The 16,228-nt window shown below is 43.3% G+C and overlaps 1 protein-coding gene across 11 annotated transcripts in view; it reads left to right on the forward strand.

Annotated features, from left to right (window-relative positions):
- CTIF (cap binding complex dependent translation initiation factor) overlaps window positions 1-16,228 on the forward strand; it is a 351,966-nt gene that overhangs the window by 308,042 nt on the left and 27,696 nt on the right. For 4 of the 11 annotated variants that reach the window (XM_045021188.1, XM_045021185.1, XM_045021187.1 and 1 more), the window contains 2 exons: window positions 1,098-1,151; window positions 8,771-14,872. In XM_045021188.1, the coding sequence (XP_044877123.1) occupies window positions 1,098-1,151; window positions 8,771-8,986 (270 nt within the window). In that variant the 3' untranslated portion in view covers window positions 8,987-14,872. Of the gene's footprint in view, window positions 1-1,097; window positions 1,152-8,770; window positions 14,873-16,228 lie in introns of those variants that run through there. The other 7 variants (XM_045021182.1, XM_045021183.1, XM_045021181.1 and 4 more) reach the window with 5 other exon arrangements.

Genomic DNA, 16,228 nt, shown 5'->3' on the forward strand with positions numbered 1-16,228 from the left:
AAGCAGAGTCGATGAGGGAGCCGCGGCTGTTGATCCCGCGCCGTGAGGACGGGAGGTAAGTCGAAATAAGATACATCGACTTCAGCTACGCTATTCCCGTAGCTGAAGTTGCGTATCTTACATCAACCCCCACCACCTCCAGTGTAGACCAGGCCTTAGCCCATGATTCTATGAAAACTGCTTTTGAAACCCCATCTCGAGAGGAGGCAATACCCCAGCACTGTTTAACTGCTCCATGTTTATTATTAGCTTGTTATGATAGCAGGTGGGAAGAGCCCCCTCTCCCACCCCATCTGTCCCTTCTCCATGGAGCAGCGTTTGAAAGGGCCCCCGCTCATCACTACCTTTACTCTGCGCTGTTCCTTCCCACCTATGTAATGGTTGTGTTTGCACTGGCCTCACAGCCATGTTTATGAGCTGGCTTTAAACACGATTCGGCATAGTTGGGAATCAGTGGAATTACAGGAGTGTGAAATCAGTGAAGTAAAATCAGGAAGTAAAATCAATCCCTGTGTGTAGGAAATGATGCTCTCGTGCAATGTAATTCTCGCATTGTTCAGAAGAACGGCTCTGAAAGAGACCATCAGGTTCAGGGTGCAAATTCTTAATGCTTCCTATGCTTTCTAATTCGAAAAGGGCATAGAAAGCCCTTCACTTCTACTTACTGCTTCAACTGCAGTCCAGACTGTCAATGGCTGAAAATTATCATGTGATGGATATTTAATCACCTATGTATGTGAAATGACTTGGTGGGACTCAGCACATTTCCTTGTGTACAGTTACCTACGTCATAAAAACTCTCGCTACACACTTAACATTTACCCTGAAAGTTATTATCTACTATGTATGTTCTTCTCTGCTTCCTCAGTCTCATCAGTGGAAATGCTGCATTCGGGTCTTGTTTCTCTTAATTCACACCAGAGACATCTTTCCTTTTTCCCCTCCGCTTTCTTCTTTTCCCTGCTGTGGCTGTGAGGAAAGCGAACACAGGTCAAAACATGGAAGGAGCAGTTTGGTAGGGGAGGGATTATAATGCAGTAGAAACAAGGCATGCTTTAATAACTGACTGCCTCTTTTTCTCTCTCTCTCTCTTGCAGTTGTTGCAATCTCAGGATGTGAAAGAAGACGCTGTCCTTTGCTGTTCCATGGAGGTATGAAGGGGCTGTTGGGACCTCAGATATTCCGAGCCAAATTCTTCACAGCTTTGCACCTTGTGTCATTGTTTACACCTGTTCCAAGTGGCTGTAAAATCAGAATGGTGGTGTTTGCATCCCCCCACCTTTGCACTTGGTCTGTGCAGAGGTAAATGGTGACAGGAGGGCAAGCAGTGGAGAATCAGGCCCTCTTTTTTATATTTCTTTTTTTAACTTGTTTATTTGAGGGACATTGCAACCAAAATGAAAGTTCTCAAGAGGGACCACAATTTCTGTCCCACAGCCTTGTGCTACAAATGACCCCAGGCCAAGGTGTGAAACCAAGCTCCTGACCACCCATGATCATCAAAAATCCCACAACACCTTGTCTGTGAAAAGGGTGTGTCTGTTTCATTATATTTGAATATAGCAAACTACATCCTGCAGCCTTATTGCTTTGTGTTGTGGTCCCATCACAAGCTATGTATAGTCAAGGCAGGCCTGTAGTAGGTGGGGAATATCTGAAATAACACTGGCGATTCAACATGAGTCAGTACTGAGAAAGTGCCCAGCCCAGTGTGTGCTGGCTCTGAGCTCCTGGAAGGGCCATTATACAAGTGAAATGTTAAGTTAATGTCCTAACCACTTAATGACCACAAGGGTGAAGTATTGAGTTCCTCTTTGCAGCACAAATCAAATTGGGTCAGACGACCCAGATATAACCCAGTTGTTCCCTGTCTCACTTCCAATGCAATTCCAATCTCTCATCTCAACAGGACTTTTCCAGGGCTCGGTAACCAGGCTAAAGCTTTGGACGTGGTTACAAAATCCATTTAAGGTCCCATCTACTGCACACAGTGGAATCTTGCTAGAGCTTGGTTCCCCGTCCGAGATGTTAAAATGTCTTAAGATAGGGCTACAACTGTTTTCCCCAAGCTCCTATATGACACAGGACACTTTCCGCTCAAAGACTGACATTCCTCTAACTGCCCTGATTTATTTTCAATTGCTGAGGATTTTCTTTCCCTTTCCCTTCCCAATTCAATCCCCCATAGTTCTTCTGTCCTTACATGCTGCTTCTGCTTTCCCCCTGGCTGACCGTCCTTATGATAGGCCTGTGCCACCCTCAATGCAGTGTTCTGATTGGCAGTCATCAGTGAAATCTGGAGCGTCTCATTAGCCCCTAAAGATGAGCCATCACTTTAGGTATATACACTGCACGCTCGGTCTCAACCAGGCCTGGGGCCTAGAATCCTAAGTATGAGTCCCATCACTGTGCACACAGTGCCACGCTACCCGACTGACTCTTGCTTTAGATTTTCTATTACACTTTTAAAAAGCCTATGTTAAGAAGAACATCAAGGTAGCAAAGTCAAGCATTCAGAAGTTAGGATATGCCAGAATTAAGGTTGCCTGTGCCCTTTATAAGTTCAAAGCACAGCTCCCATTGACGTCAGTTGCACCTGCGAGTGCTCAGCACTTGGGCAGGCCAGACCCCAGTGTCTCAAGCCAGGCACCCAGAAAATGAGAATACACAATTAGTGACCACTTGTGAAAAGTTTGGTTTAAGGGACTTGCTCAGAATCACATAGGGACTCTTTGTGGCAGAGGCACGGATAAAATCCACTTCTCCAGAGCAGCATTCAATTGCCTTAAGCATGAGACCTTCCTTTGTCTTCTGTAATCCCCTGCCTTCTTCACTACACACCTTCCAACCTCTGCAACAAATGAGCCAGGGATCCTACAGATAACAGCCTCCTTCACTACCCAAACCTGAGTCAACCCCAGAGCATCTCCCTCCTGTGCATTGAAGGAGACAGGGGTCCTGTGGAAAAAATAATATGGGATGATGTAATTAAAGACTGTCTCGTGGTCATAAGGCAGAAACACCAAGGGGCTGAATAAGGTTGCATAGACTACCTTAATTCTGACATCTCCTAATGTATGAGTGCTTGCCTTTCTAACATTAATGTTCTTTTAATGAATTTTTGTATGTAATTTCCTAGGTTTAAAAAAAAACTAACTGAAAACATTGAAATTCCATCATGTGGCATCATATTGAAACCCACATGGGTCACCAGCATGGTTGGAACCTTTATTCATATTTATTATTTGTATTTCTGTAGCACCTAGGCACCCTAGTCATGGACCAGGACCCCACTGTGCTAGGTGCTGCCCACAGAACAAAAAGACTGTCCGAGATCCACCGCACAGGCCTCTGCCACTTGAGCTAATGGAATACCGGATAGCAGTGGTAGATTGTCATCCTCTGTGCGGACCAGCACTAGAGTGGGGGTGAAACACTCTGCCAGTAGGTTTCACAGATATTCTCTGACAGCAGTGAAATGGTGAGAATCAGGAATCATGAGTTCCATTCCAGGCTCGAAAGGGATATGAGCTGTAGTGGGCACAGATTCTTCTGCTTGTTCTCCCTGTCACTTACAGCTCCAGTCCTGGGAATTCTGGCTCTTCATCTGATCTGTCTCGCTTCCCTGACAGCCTCCCGCTGCCTGCCATCCAGCCTATGTGTTCCCCATCTCCACTGGTTCCCGGTCCCAGTCTCCCTTTCTGGACTTCTTGTCAAGCTCTTGTCCCCATCCCATTTCCCTCCCTTTCCCCTCCAGTTCCTTGTCCCAGTCTCTTTGCAGATAGTCCCATTCTCCCCTGCACCCTGGCTTCTTGTCAAATTTGTCTCCCCTCCCCATCCCTTTCCCCCACCACACTGGTTCCCAGTCTCTTTGCCCAGCTAGTCCCGATCTCCTTTGAGGTCAGACTAGATGATCTGTTGGTCCCTTCTTGCCTTAAAATCTATGAAACTGCCTCCCGCCACCCAGCTTCCAGTTCCAGTCTCCCCACATGGCTTCCTGTCCCATTCTCCCTCTTCCCACCCCACCCGAGCCTTCAGTCTCAGTCATGCATTGTCTTCCCCACCCAATGATCCTTCTCCAAATCTGCCTCCTTCCCCCACCCCCCCGTATGGTTCTTGTCCCCTCTCCAATTGAAAAAGGCTGTTTCTTCCTCCACACTGCCTGGGTGGCAGGAGAGGCGAATGCTAAGAGCACAGGAGAGACAGTCTCCCTGCTCTTAGTTTAGGGGCCAACCCTGGCATGGCCCACATCATCTGAGAGTTGCAATTCCAGGGAAAAGTTCTTCTCTGCCCTGGATGGAGGAGCATGCTCAGTGTGGATGGAATGGTCAGAGATTTTAGCTTCAAAGCTCTAGCAAGTCACTACTGAGCATGTGCAAACTGCAATATTTTTTTTTTTGAAGGATTTTAACTTGGCCAAATTTGGGCAGTTTTTCGAGAGGCTGACAAAAGGCACATCCCTGACACAAAGGCCATCCCACCCCCTTGCCAAATCTCAAGTTCCTGCTTCAAAGTTGGAGGCACGAAAGCATTTCAAAGAAACAGTTGCCAGAATTTAACATGGCCAAAACAACTTATTTTTCACTAGTGTCTCTCTTGGAAATGGCTGAATTGTTTTGGCTGAAATTTTCCAAAAAGACTCAGGCTGAGGCAGACACCTGGCTTGGGAAATTTCAGCTCAAATGGTTAAAGATTGGCAACGTTATAAACAACTGAAAACAGGGTCTAATAATGGAAAGTGTGGAGCAACCTTAATAATAGCTGACGCTACCATAAGAAGATAATAGGAAAAGGATTTGCAGCATTATGGCTGGAGCAGAGTCTGGCATTCTGGATACATGCATTCTAGTCCATGCCTTGCCATGGGTATGGTGTGAACTGGGACTAGTCACCAACCTTTCTGTACCTCAATTTCCACCTTTGCTGAATGGCTGCAATGCTGTATTCTATCCCACAAGAATGTTTTGAGGATTCATTGTTTTAAAGCAATTTGAGACTCTCAGAGGAAGTGCACCATACCTGATAAATGAAAATCATCGTTCTATATAGATTACCAATTCAGTACAACCTTCCTAAATTCACACTAATGACTAGGGGTTAACTGACACTTGTGAATCAGCAAAATTACTGAATGAACATTTAAAAACGTCTGACGAAGTGGACATTCACCCACAAAAGCTTATGCTCCAATACGTCTGTTAGTCTATAAGGTGCCCCAGGACTCCTTGTCGCTTTTTAAAAACCCAGACTATCACCTCACAGCATGCATTTTGTTTTGTCAGATTGATTTTCGAGTGGGATTTGGTAAAGCATTCAGCACTACTCCCGTTGGAGTGAGTGCTTTCAAATTCCCACTCTGACTGTTCAGTTCTTCACGATATACCACTGAATGTTCAGTAGTATATTTTGTTAAAAAAATTTTTTGGCAGGCTTAGGAATACATGGCCTCAATACAGGACCTAGTGAGTAACACTGAGAAGAGGGAAGACTACCAGTTATTTGAGCAAGATTAGAGAATCATAGAAATGTAGGGCGGGAAGGGACCTCGGGAAGTGATGATGAAGCCTCTTCCAGAGCTTAATTTATAGTTAGAAAGTGAGTATCTAACCTAAATCTCTGTTGCTTCAGATTAAGCCCATTACTTCTTGTCCTACCTCCAGTGCTCATGGAGAATGATCAATCACTGCTCTTTATACCAGTCCTTAATGTATTTGAAGACTGTTTCCAGGTACCCCCTCAGTTGTCTTCTCTCAAGACTAAACATGCCCAATATTTTTAATCTTTCCATGTAGGTCAGGTTTTCTTTAAACCTTTTATCACATTTGTTGCCCTCCTCTGAACTCGCTCCAGTTTGTCCACATCTTTTCTAAGTGTTGCACCCAGAATTGGACACAGTGCTCCAGGTGAGGCCTCACCAGTGCCGAGTACAGCGTGATAGTTCCGTCCTGTGTCTTACATGCAACATTTCTGTTACTACACCCCAGAATGATATTAGCCTTTTTCACATCACATTGTTATCTCATATTCAATTTGTGATCCACTATAGCCCCCAGACCCTTTTCAGCAGTACTACCACCTAGCCAATTATTCCCCATTTTGTAGTTGTGTATTTGATTTTTCCTTCCTTAGTGAACTACTTTGCACTTGTCTCTATTGAATTTCATCCTACTGATTTCAGACCAATTCTCCAATTTATCAAGGTAGTTTTGTGTTCTAATCCTACCCTTCAAAGTGCTTGCAACCCCTTCCAGTTTGGTATCATCTACAGATTTTATAAGCATGCTCTCCACTCCATTATTCAAGTCATTAATGAAAATATTGAATACTATCGGATCCAGGACTGACACCTCTGGGACCCCACTAAATGTACCGTGCATTCCCAATTTGTCAGTGAACCATAGATAACTCCTCTTTGAGTACAGTTTTTCAACAAGTTGTGCACCCATTTCAAACTAATTACATCTACCCCGTATTTCCTTAGTTTACGTATGAGAATGTCATGTGGAACTGTATCAAAGGCCTTACTAAAACCAAGATATATCACATCTGCTGTGTCCTTCCCCCTCCCCTTTCCACTAGGCCAGTAACCCCGTCAAAGAAGGCAATTAGGTTGGTTTGGCATGATCTTGACAAATCTATGCTGGCTATTCCTTATAATCCTATTATCCTCTAGGTGCTTACAAATTGATTGTTTAACAATTTATTTCAGTATCTTTCCAGGTATCAAAGTTAGGCTGACTGGTTTACAATTCCCTGGGTCCTCTTTGTTCCGCTTTTAAAAGATAGATACCATGTTTGCTTTTCTCCTGTCCTCTGAGACCATGCCTATCCTCTGAGTTCTCAAAGATAATTGCTAATGTTCTGAGATTGCTTCAGCTAGTTCCTTAAGGCCCTTGGATGAATTTCATCAGGCCCTGCCCACTTGAATACATCTAATTTACCTAAATATTCTTGAACCTGTTCTTTCCCTATTTGGGCATATATTCCTTCCTCCTTGTTGTTAATATTAATTGTGTTGAGTATCTGGTTACCATTAACCTTTTTAGTGAAGGCTCAAGAAAATAGGCATTAAACATCTCACCTTTTTGGTGTCATCACTTATTAGCTCTCCTTCCTTGCTAAGTAGAGGACCTACACTTTCCTTCATTTTTCTTTTGCTCCCAATGTATTTAAAGAACCTCTTCTTTTGGCCTTTTCTGTCTCTTGTTGGTATCACTCATTTTGTGCCTTGGCCTTTCTGATTTTGTCCCTGATTTTGTTCTTGTGAGCTGTTATTGTTGCTGTTCTTAAAGCACAATCTTGCTTCCGTTAAGACAAAACAAGGTGAACACACACAAAAAGAGGAGCGAAAAATACAGCAAAGATCAAAACTTCATCTTTCACCTGCAGCCCTGCTGCTGGAAAAGTACAAGAAGAACATGTATTCACCTTAGCAGCCACTCTGAGACCTGGCAAACTTCTACCAGCATCAGATGTTTTTGGCATTGCATTTAGCTGCCTTTCTGGTCACAGGCTTATAGCAGTGTGGCAAAATATGCAAGCTTGGCCATCTAAACCAGACTCTTATTAGACAAAAGGAAAAAGGAGGGAGAGAGAGGAAAGAGAATGATTAAGGTAGGGAAGGAAAAGGACACAGTATGTAGGAGACAAAGTTTCACATTCCAGGTGGTGTTTGGGATCTGAAGCTGATGGAGGTAGTGATGTCAGCATCTGTCTCCCTCTCTCTGGCCCAGTCTGGTCAGGACATCTTTCAGGGTTAGGATGAAGAAGGTCCTGTGGATCCCAGTAGACGATGGGAGTGGCAGCCATATTGATAAAGCTTGCTCTTTCCTCATCTCTCATCTTTCAGTCAGGCAGGGTCGCGCTAGCCAGCTTTTTCTCCCCAAAGTCTCTTTTGGAGGACACAAAAAGGAGAGTTTTGACTGGAATAGCCTACCCCCCTCCTTATTTTGTCCACCAATTAGGCCTAATTTCTGACACACCAATTTTGGTTCATTAATTCACGGTTGCACTTTTCTTGTTTGCCAGGCATGATCTTGAGTTATATCAGTAGGGCCTTTTTATTTGGGCTAATTCAGTCTTTGTATCTCTTTTGTATCTTTTCCCATCAACATTTATTGTCACAGATTATTGTGACACTTTATAAACTTACTTACAGTTGAGCTCACAATAAAGATAAATTTGTAGGCCCAGTTATCACACCGTACCTATGTCACATTTGCACCCATAACCAGGTAGTTCAGCGTACAAGATCTCAAAATTTGCACTCGTATCTCAGTTGCAGGTGCCAAATGCAGGTGAGGACTTCATCTCCAGAAAGGATGGCTACACTTTTGGAAATCAGCCCTATTATGTAAATATTTTGTCCTTATAATTGAATGCTGTTCAGTGTAGCCTCCAGAAGCCCTTAAGTTGTTACATGACAGCAAACATCAGACCATCTGTGGTTCTAATGCCGTTGTTTCTCTGCAGCCAACTTCACTTTTTCAGAGGTTCCATATGCCTGCATCCAGCTCTGCACTTTAATAATTTACAAGCATGGGTGCCGGCAGGATAGCTTTCCAGGAGAGTCTCCACAAAGTGAGGGATTCTGGTAGCAATGCTGTGATTAACTGAGCTTTAGATCCCTTGGGTCCTCCACCACCCCACATGACAAGCCCAAGCTGACATCTTAGTCGCAACCAGGATAGTTTTAAAACTAAACAATAATAAACGCCGGAGTGTTGACTTGCACTTTAACATGCAACTTTCAACCCTTCTCTCTTGACAGCTGCAAAGCACAGGCCGGCTGCTGGAGGACCAGCTGCCTGAGATGATGACAGAGCTGCTGGCAATAGCACGTGACAAGATGCTGTGCCCCTCGGAGTCCATGCTGACACGGTCCCTCCTCCTCGAGGTCATTGAGCTGCACGCCAACAACTGGAACCCCCTGACGCCCACCATCACACAGTACTACAACAAGACAATCCAGAAACTGACAGCCTGAGAACGCAGGGCGGTGGGGATGGAAGGGAGCAGGAAGAAGACATGCACCTTAAAAGGAAACAGGAAGGAACTGTGCTACAAATTGATCAGCTACTGGAGAGAGAAGCAAGAACCTTTATGAGAAAATACCTAAGAAGACAAACCCCAGCATGCTTAAGAATATGTTCATGAGGTTGGGGGGCAGGGGAGCATGTTTCTTTTCAGCTGCGTTGCGGAGCACCACCCCTCTTTCCTGCTGAGTTTTTGTTTCAGGTTTCTTTTATTAAATCATTGCTCATGCAGCCGCGCATCCCGCCGTGTTATTGTTTGGCTTTAGAAAGAACATGGAGAATTTGAAAAGCAAGTGGAAGTGCAGGCTAGCATTGTTTTCACGCCATTCTCTTGGCTTGCACCAGCCAACTGGCAGGAGACAACACACAGCAGATGTCTTGGGAGGACAAAGAAAGACACGTTCCACACCAGACGCCGGTAATTGACGGCTTTTGTCAAAGCGAAGCTTTCATTATTTTTTCCCCCTCTTCTTGTCTTCAACTTTTTATTCTCCCCCTGACCTTCCCTCCGCAAAATCCCCACGAACACCTGATTCTAGGTTAGGATTTCACACAAGATGATTTATTTATTTGCACTGGGTTTTCATTTTTCTTTGTTGTTGTTTTATTAGGTTTTTTTAAACGGACATTTGCTATCAACTTTGAAACATGAAAATAACATTATAATGTGAGCGCTTGAATGGTTGGCACGAGGGTGTTAAATTGGAAGAAGAAGTTAAAAAAATCCAAAAGCCACTTTAGAAGTATCATAGCCACAGTCTTCTTGCCAGTAACCTATCAAGGTAATTGAAAAAATGCACACTCTGAGCTGGTAACTCTAAGAAACACAGGCATTCTGCAGCTGTTTGCTACTAAAGACGCAGTATTCCTCATCCACTAAACTATAATCCATTTATTTTTTGTAACTGACTTTGTTTGTTTGTTTAAAGAGTGCTTTATTGTAATTACTGTCACAGTTGTTATTATACATTTAAACCAGGTCCCTTATGCTTGGTCCTAATAATAGACAAGGTGAGGGAAAAATTAAGACTTGAAGTTCTTCTTTGGAAACCGGTAAACAGAAGGTGACAAGTATATGGCATTGGAAAGGAAAAAAGAAAAGCCGAAAATATAGCTTTCAGGTTTGGCTTCTAATTAGCTAAACTTTCCTAACCAGCGTCTCTCAGTTTGCATTGCATAGACGTGGAACTCAGAAGGAGGCTGTTTCCGTCTTTTGCTTTGCCAGAAGCATAGTCTGTTTAGTCGGTGTAACTAATACAGCCTCTGATATGGAGGAGGGTCAGAGCGGGTTGTTTCGTTCCACTAAATGAAGTGTAAAGAGGAGAGCAATGTGAGTGGCTAGAGATGGAGTTAGAGGTAGTACGAGAAGGAAGCCACAGTACACCTCACTGGCCTTACCTGTGTAACCCACTGGTGCGTGTGTGTTACAATTCCCATTCTGTGTCCAATTCACAGAGGATATGAGTCTGTTACAGCCCCAGCTAGGGACTTTCAGCTCGAACTGTAACAGCTCATGCTTTTAGCTTTGGCGATCTGTGGTTCAATCCCTGGTGGGTCAGACAAGATGGCAGCTGTCACGTAGTGGAAGCTTGTCTGGAATTCAAACTGCTGTGGGCCTCAGACACTGAGGATGAGCTTCCTTGGATCCGAGGAAGGATGTAACTCACTGGTGAGCGTGTGTTACAGGTCCCCAGCCTCCATGCCTGGTGCGCAGAGAGATGTGTCTGTTACAGCCCCAGCTAAAGAGATCTGATTCTTTAGTGCAAGCTGTCGCAGCTCATGCTTTTTGAGCTCTGGAGGTGCCCAGTTCAATCTGCAGTGTGTTAGTAAAGGCAGCAGCCATCACATCTACTTGTCCCACCATATTTAACACTAGTGCAGTTTCACTGGTGTTAGAAACATTGGGAGCCCTTTATAGAGAGGCTGCTGGCAGCAATTTAAGCACTGTGTTCTCTAGACCTGATCCAAGCAGGATTAGGTGATATACATGCTTAAAAACCCTAGTGCTCTGTCTACTCTAGGGTTCTCCACAATGCTCATACCAGTGAAGCTGAAGTGGGGTTGGCAATGCTGGGAAGTGTTTGCAGAATGCCCCTAGGGCAGATCAGTCTAGCATGAGAGGTGAAGCCAGTGACTTGACTTGATTAGGGAAGAAGGTGAGATGTTAAGTGTGCAACATGCTTTTAGACTGAGATGGATCCGTGTCAGTCGTAAAACAAGTATTAGTTTTGAAGCACATGCAAGTTTGGCAGAGAAACCGCAGCTTCTAAGCATATGGTACATTTATTTTTTTTTAAGTATCTATTCTGTAGCAAGTCTGTAATTCCTAAGAAGAGCAAAGCTGCCCACCAAACCCTTCCTTAGGGGCCAGTGCCCCAGGACAGCATGACTTTAATTCCCAATGATGCCAGCAGGATTTGTGGGTGCTCATCAACTTGCAGGCTTAGGGCTTTAATGTATAATATAAGGCAAGAAATTTGTGAGAGATAGACGTAAACACAATATTTACCATTTGGAGTGTGAGTAACATTAACCAGATTTATGGATCCTGTTGACTAACTTCAGTTTCTTTTTTGGAAAAGGAGATCTGTTCCAGCCCCGTATTTGAAACATGCTTTGAAGTTACTTATTTCAGTAACTTCGTATTGATAAAGAGGGATGGGCAGGCCATTACTTCACTTCCTGTACAGTGACCAGGAAATGATGTCATGGCTTAGCGGTTGCTTCTTTATTGATGCTTTTATTTACTACATCACTTCTGGTGCTTACTTGATGAAGTCTAACAGAATTAGGGGGGTGGAAATTTTCCTTTATTTGTTCAGCACTTATTACAATGGAAGATTAGAGAAGGAAGTGACAGTACATAACCCTCCCTCCAGGCACCTGTGATCTGAGCATAGCTGCCAATGTTGGGTGAATCTAACCATTAAGAGATTAATATCTGCCTTATTTCATTATTGCAACAGGTCTCAGAAACTCACTTGGAAAATCTGTTTTGGTGTTTGTAACACTCACAAGCTGTTTTCCAAAAGTCAGTTTGTGATTAGGGCGCTACTGATCAGTGCTTATAATATGGGAGGATGGTATATTCCAATTTTTTCTTCGCTTTTCTCCTGTTGTTCAGTTTTCTTCCCTTTCCCCTGACAGTAAGAAGTATGGATTCGGCAACCCACCTCTGGCGCCATGAAACTGGAGTGTAGCTCCTGATTAAACATGAGACCCAAACACAAACCCCCAGGTCCAAATACCCACCCACCTTGAGGCAATACAGATCTGGATCTGAACTCCACAACTTAGACCAGTAGATTGAATTTCTGCCTGCTTGTTGACAAGAACAAAGATTCAATCCAGATCTTTTTTGGATGTTCAGTATAAGAGAACCAGATTTCTCCGTTACTTGGGGGGAAATTATTTGCAGGAAGCCAAGTTTGAGGGCAAAAATTTCCAACAAAGAAAATACCACAAGAGGAGAGAAGATTTGTTTTATGGTTCACAGTTATTCGAAACTTCTCTGTTTCCTGCTGTTTTCTAAGGTGCATACAAAGCAAGAGAAAACAGCAGGATACAGAATCCTCATCAGTACCGTGTCCAGGAAAGAAAGAGAAGACCTTGATTCAGCTGTAAAAAATTGCCTAATGCACTCGACTTCTCTGGAAAGACTGATTTCTAGTTCCAGAAACAGTCTAGGGATGACAAGGGGTTAGCTCTCTGAAGACTGACACTTGCAGTACCTCAGCATTAGGTTGTCTGTGAGAAAACTGTGTCACAGTAGGGGCAGCAATATTTTATAGTGAATATCCGTGAGAGATTGGACTTTATAGAACAACAAAGCCCAACAGTGTTATAAGGTTCAGGGCTGTAGCCATTGAATCTAAACCCTCCTTGTTTGCCCTCTGATGCCTTGCCCCTTGGGGTGTGAAAGAAGCAACTGCTTAAGACTGGATTCAGTGCAGTCTCACAGAATTGTCATGAAATTTTACCAACCTGAACACAAACTCTACTCACCCCCATTTCAAGACGATGCTAAAGATGGAAAACAAAAATGTTCAAGGTTGATGTAATGTGATACGTGGGTTATCCACAGTTGATTATTTGATTGCTTTAGAATGTCCACAGCCAATCAGAATAATTATTTAAGCAGCTTACTATATCCACGTGCTGCTGCTACTTTTTCAGACTTGAACAAAGAATTTAAAAGTGATTTTTTGTTTTATTTTTGGGGTTGTTGTTTTTTTTTTAATGAAAACAGCCCCTAAAATACAGGCCATATGGGGAAATGTGTGAATGATCGAATTGAGCCCTCCAATAACCACGATCTCCAGCTCCTGTTCCCAGCCCTCCCAGTATACATGCCAGCTTCTGTGGCTCCTGTCTTTCACCCAGTATAGTCTGCAACATTTCAAAATTGACCTCTGAATGTATCAAAGGAAGGGAAAAAGAAGAACCCAGAGAAGAATTGGAAATTGCATTTCTAAGACTTGAATTTTCACCTAATCACTGGGAATTTTCTTGGAGCACCAAGAAGCAAAGCCAAGCCACATGACAGTAATTCTGTTCAAATGCTTCTCCGCCGCCAGCCATGAGGGTTTATTCATAGTTTTCCTTTACTAGAGGTTGCCTTCTAGCTGCAGTCCTGTACCCAGTATTCAGGTTTAATGGATTTGGCCTGTTACTTTGTTCTGTAGCCCTGAAATTTTCCCCCAGCCTTTTTTGGACAGTGTCTAAGAACTTCTCGTGATGTGAAATCCATCTTTCAATGATTCGTGATTTGTATCTGACAATTAAAGTGTGTTCATTCTGCCATTAACTGCTTTGTAATTTGAAATTTTGATTGTTCCATGGGTACCCATGAATCTAAATGTTGACTGAAAATGTATTTTTTCCCCTGGAACTATACACACCATCAATCATATCTTTTGAAAGTCCATTGATAACAATAAACTTTACCTATGACATTGCTACCCCTGAACAGCATTGCTAAGGAATGAAAGAAACAGGACAAAATAGCATTTTTCTCCATCTAAGAGTGGTCACCAATTTATGTTTCCAGGTTTCTCAATAGTGAGAGACTGTCCACTATATGAATGTGAAAGCATCATCAGTAACTGGTGTAAATAACATGAATTCTATAAGATGCTCTGTGGTGGAAAGTGTCCAGCAGAAGCAGTGGTGCCAAGATACAACTAGAACCAATATTATAGGTTCACTAGAAATGTCTATAAATCAGCACTGTAAAACCATCTCTGTTTTTAATATTTTCACCAATTCATGGTAAGGTCAAGTACAAAAATCCAAGTGAGTTTGTTTGTTGTTTCTATTCTTTATAGCCGCCAGAGCCTGTAATTATTAAGGCCATGTCTACACTAGCACTTATGTCAGCAAACTTTTGTCACTCAGAGGTGTGAAAAAACACACCCCGGAGCGACATACGTTTCACTGGCATAAGTGGTAGAGTGTACTGTGCTGTCGGTGGGACAGCTTCTCCTGCCGACATAGCTACCGCTGCTCATTGGGGGTAGTTTAATTATGTCAACAGGAGAGCTCTCTCCCATGGGCATAGAGTGGCTACACGAGAGATCTTACAGCGGCGCAGATGCATCAGGACAGCTCTGCTGCTGTAAACTCTCTAGTGTAGACATAGCCTTAGTGTGCACTGAGTTACCTTTTGAAGGAACATGAGTTACCATTTATGTTTCTTCATTAGCTTTGCCCAGTTTCAACCTTTGTGTTCTCAATAAACGTAGATTTCAAAAATTGTTCCTTTAAAATTAAATCAGTGGAGGGAGGGGGCGGGAAGTCCAGTTAGGGTATGTCTACACTACCCACTGGATTGGCGGGCAGCGATCGATCCAGAAGGGATCGATTTATCGCGTCTAGTCTAGACACGATAAATCGACCCCCAAGCGCTCTCCCATCAACTCCTGTACTACAGCACTGCGAGAGGTGCAGGCAGAGTTGACGGGGGAGCGTCAGCAGTCGACTCACCAAGGTGAAGACACCACAGTAAGTCGATCTAAGTACGTTGACTTCAGCTACATTATTCACGTAGCTGAAGTTGTGTAACTTAGATCAATCCCCCCACCTCCACCCTCCGGTCCTCCGTGTAGACCAGGGCTCAGATATGTCGGGTCAGATCTTCAGCTGATGTGAGTTGGAGTAGCATCACTAAAGCTATCTCAGTTCACACCAGCTCAGGATCTGGCCCTTCATCCATAGGTCATTAAATTTGTCCCGCCCTGTGCCCTGAGAAGATATCTTCTCACCTGCAGTTTGAGGATCTAGGTGGAGAAAAGCAGTGATACTGTTGGGAAATCCCTGAGATGAAGCTGCACAGGCAAAGAACGTTTTCTCAGTGTTACAGTAACTAAATTTACTGAGAGGATGAAGGGGGAGGGAGAAGCTCAAATGAAGAACAGATTTGTGGAGTCTTCCACTACAAAGTGGTTAGCCATCTGCCCAGAGTCTATATGGCATGTGATTAGACTGGTTCCTAGTGAAATTAGTTCCGAATTGAAGGTTTTAGTTCTCCACAAAGTGACTTGTGTGGTTTCCCACGAGGGATTTCACCACTGTTTGGAGAAGACATCATTTATATAAAAGGTGAAACACAAAGAGGGGAGAGTAGTGAAGTAAGTGATATGCTTGGGTCTCCCCTTCCCCCTGAAGGAGACTACTTTGTATCTATTCTTGGCGTGTTGGATGAGTTTGAAAGGAAAATTGATAGAAGCCCCTATGGTTTATTTTTGTTCACAAGCTTCGCCTTATTTTTACGAACACCTCTCACTTAGAAGTCTCAGAATCTTAAACTTGATTTTTATTCCCCCTCCGGGCGTTCTGTGGATTTATACTAATTTTGTTCTTTCCACTAAGCTGTTATCCCATCCTTTTGTGATCTCCAGGAGAAATAACACTAAAGCTTTCCAAGTCCAGTGTCAAAAGCAAAGGGAGTTGTGGTTTCCTTCAGAACACAGTCACGCTAACAATGATTTTTTTAAATGTATTTATTGTGTTTGAAAATTTAATCATTTATCAGATTTGTTAAACTAGGCGCTTTTTAAAAAAAGAGAAAAGGAAAAATATTTTTTTGGGGCGGAAGAGACTAGCTATTTGTACTAGGGGAGAAAAACATCATTTTCTGCTTTTCCTAGACTGTTAAGACAAGGGAGATCACTCTTCATGGCAATTCAGTCTTG

The sequence above is a fragment of the Mauremys mutica genome, chromosome 6 (genome assembly GCF_020497125.1).
Source record: "Mauremys mutica isolate MM-2020 ecotype Southern chromosome 6, ASM2049712v1, whole genome shotgun sequence".
Taxonomy (NCBI): domain Eukaryota; kingdom Metazoa; phylum Chordata; order Testudines; family Geoemydidae; genus Mauremys; species Mauremys mutica.